General features: G+C 44.1%; 1 protein-coding gene across 1 annotated transcript in view; it reads right to left on the bottom strand.

The window, feature by feature from the left end:
- Positions 1-782: 782 nt before the first annotated feature.
- LOC145414195 (uncharacterized) overlaps positions 783-2,820 on the bottom strand; it is an 8,778-nt gene continuing 6,740 nt past the window's right edge. The window contains exons 4-7 of the mRNA XM_080283771.1: positions 2,652-2,820; positions 1,993-2,143; positions 1,701-1,841; positions 783-929 (exon numbers count right to left, since the gene is read on the bottom strand). The exon at positions 2,652-2,820 is cut by the window's right edge and continues 52 nt beyond it. Coding sequence (XP_080139897.1) covers positions 783-929; positions 1,701-1,841; positions 1,993-2,143; positions 2,652-2,820 — 608 coding nt within the window. The remainder of the gene's footprint in view (positions 930-1,700; positions 1,842-1,992; positions 2,144-2,651) is intronic.

The raw sequence follows: 2,820 nt of genomic DNA, 5'->3' as shown, positions 1-2,820 counted from the left end.
AATAATAATAATAATAATAATAATAATAATAATAATAATAACAAAAATAACAATAACAAAAAAATCATTAACACTACAAAATCAGCACCAAATTTTAAACTCGAAAGTAATTACTTATTTCTTGAAAAATGTCATTAGAAAAAGTTCCTTGAATTCAAACTGGCCAAACAAGTCTTTAAATTCATACGGCATTTCAGTATTTTTTCGTGTAGACCGTACTTATTTTTTCGAGGTATAAATTGTGTTGACTGTTGCTTTGCAACAATTTTTTGCTGATGATAATTTAAATACACGTCTGTCTATGGTATAAAGGGACTGAAATTTCTTACTAAAGTATTTGTTAGTTTTGATTACGTGCTTACGACTCGCATTTCTATAGTTTACGAGTATAATAAATTAATTATTCTTGTAAGTGAATTTCGCGATTTTCATTCATAATTCTTATTACTTTGCGCACGGTACGTAAGGAAGGGACGGGGAGGAGGGGAGGGGCTGTGATTTGAACATAGAACAAGGGAATAGGGTCGTAGCTACTGGAGGGTTGGGGAAGGAAGGGACTGTAATTTTAATAAGTGGAAGAGGACCAGAAGGAGGGGGATTGTGTTTTTAACAGAGAGCAAAAAAGGGGAGGGGAAGGATGTTAGTGGAGGAGTGCAGAGGTGGGGTCAGATATGGGATTTTCACCCACATTATCTTCCCCTCCTTCTCTCCACTCTCTTTGTCTATCTACTCTTTCTCTCCATCTCCTCTTCCCTCTATGTCCTTCTCTTCTTTGCTGTCCTCTAATTCCTTGGCTGGCTGGAAGAGAGCACCTCCCTAGCGGCAATCTTGAGCTTCTTGGTGGCGAAGGGCGTGGCGCGGTGGAGGCTCTTGTTCATCACGGTGCTCTTAGTGCCAGGCTTGGTCTCCTTACGCAGTGTCCCGTCCACCTAAAGAATACGGGAAAGTGGTTGTTTAAGAGAGGATGAGTTAGGAATGAAAATAAACCCCATCATTTTCTCTCTCCTATATTTCTCAAGTCTTATGTCATTCTTTTCTCCAGATACATTTCTTCTCTCTTGATCCACCCCTCTCGGTCAGCTTTCTCCCAATCACACTCAATTTCTCTCAAGTTCTCTTTTCTTTCCCTTTCATTTGTGCCATCATCCCCTGTGTACGGCTGGACTGTTTCTAGAACATAGCGATTCTAGGCAACAGTGGACAGAGAAGAAGCATAAACTCAGTACTGTATGGTGAGCCCCTCTCGCTAGGGTATGCTTGATACCCACATTCCCCTCCAGTGGAGGGGAGGAAGGGCGGGGATCTGTAGTTCTTTATCTGCCCCTCCACTCTTCCCAGGTTTCCTCATTACCTCCCTTCTTTCACCCCTATGTCCGTCTCGTCCTCCCTCTGTCCCGGTCCATCCCACTCACCTGAGCGATGGCTTGGTGATGAAGAATTATGGTGACCTTTCGCCTTGCTTTAGGAGGACACGTTAATTTATACCTTCTGCCTTTATCTCACTCTTTCTGTTCCCTCATACATTAACTTTTATCGCTCTTCTGCTCCTCCGAGGTCCACTCCTACCCTCTCTCAGTCCTCTTCTATCATCGCTATCCTCGAGTTTCTCTGTTAGCTTCCTTTCTCATTCTCTGCATATCTCTCACCCCCTCTCTTTCTGACTCTCTCTCTATTTTTCTATCGCTTGCTATCCTACTTACCCTGACGATGGAAGGCCTGGTGATGAAGAGCTTGGTGACCTTTGCCCTGCCCTGGGGAGACACGTGGATGTACATTTTGCCCTTCAGCTCTGGTGATGTGGCCCTGGCGTTCCTCACCTCGGCGGCCTTGCCCTTCCCGTACTGCAGGAAGAGAAGGAGTCAGAGCATGCTTTGAAGGAATGTGTGTGTGTGTGTGTGTGTGTGTGTGTGTGTGTCTGTCTGTTTCTCTCTCTCCATCCATCTATCTCTATCTACATCTGTCTACCAGTCTATCTATCTGTTCACCACTCACCTTCCTAGACACCTTGAGGTCCACGGGTCCAAGGGTAAACTGTGTCCTAATCTCCTTGCCGCCCTTCATGTTGACTACCTTCACGTCCCCATCGCGGCGCAGGGTAGCGATGCCGTTCACAGAGGCGCGGGAGGTGCGGGACTGGGGTAGGAAAAGAAGGGGACAGGGTTAAGAGGGAAAATAGGCATTGGATGCAAGAAAATAGGGGTTGAGCAAATGGGGATGGCTGGGAGAAAATGGGAGTTGGGAAAGTGAAATGGATGGGAGATAATAGGCTTTGGGAAATGAAAATCGGATGATGGATGTGGTAGAAAGTTAAGAAACTGTGAATGAACTGACGGAAAATGGAATGAGGATAGGTTTATGGGGCAGGAATGACAGACATTACTAAAGGGTTAACTAGTAGAGAATATGAATGTTAAAAAATAATAATAAAAAGACAATAGCTCCAGCCTGGGATTTTTTTTTTTTTTTTGTGAGGAAGGGGGAATGCCATAATGGCCTTGCTTAAAAAGGAATGTGATATGGTGGTTATTCGTATATTTAATTATTTTTAGTTCTTATTAATTTGTAGTTTATACATTGTTTTAGAAAACAGAAGGAAACTGAAGCAAATGCATGAAGATTCTTAACGGGAATGTAAAGATTTTTTCACTAATTTTTTCCTCACCTTGCTTCCGCCCTTCTTGCCCTTCTTCTTGCCTCCCTTCTTGCCTCCCTTCTTGCCACCCTTCTTGCCTCCTTGCTTCCTGTTTCCTCCTCGGTTTGCACCCTTGCGCTTGCCTGCCTTGGCGTTGCCCCTGCGACCCACTTCCCCAGCTTGTCCTG

This window comes from Coenobita brevimanus, chromosome 98 (genome assembly GCF_032717465.1).
Source record: "Coenobita brevimanus isolate Jiangsu-jjx chromosome 98, ASM3271746v2, whole genome shotgun sequence".
NCBI lineage: Eukaryota > Metazoa > Arthropoda > Malacostraca > Decapoda > Coenobitidae > Coenobita > Coenobita brevimanus.
The sequence above is the reverse complement of the archived record's forward strand: the minus strand, read 5'-3'. Positions and strand labels throughout refer to the sequence as shown.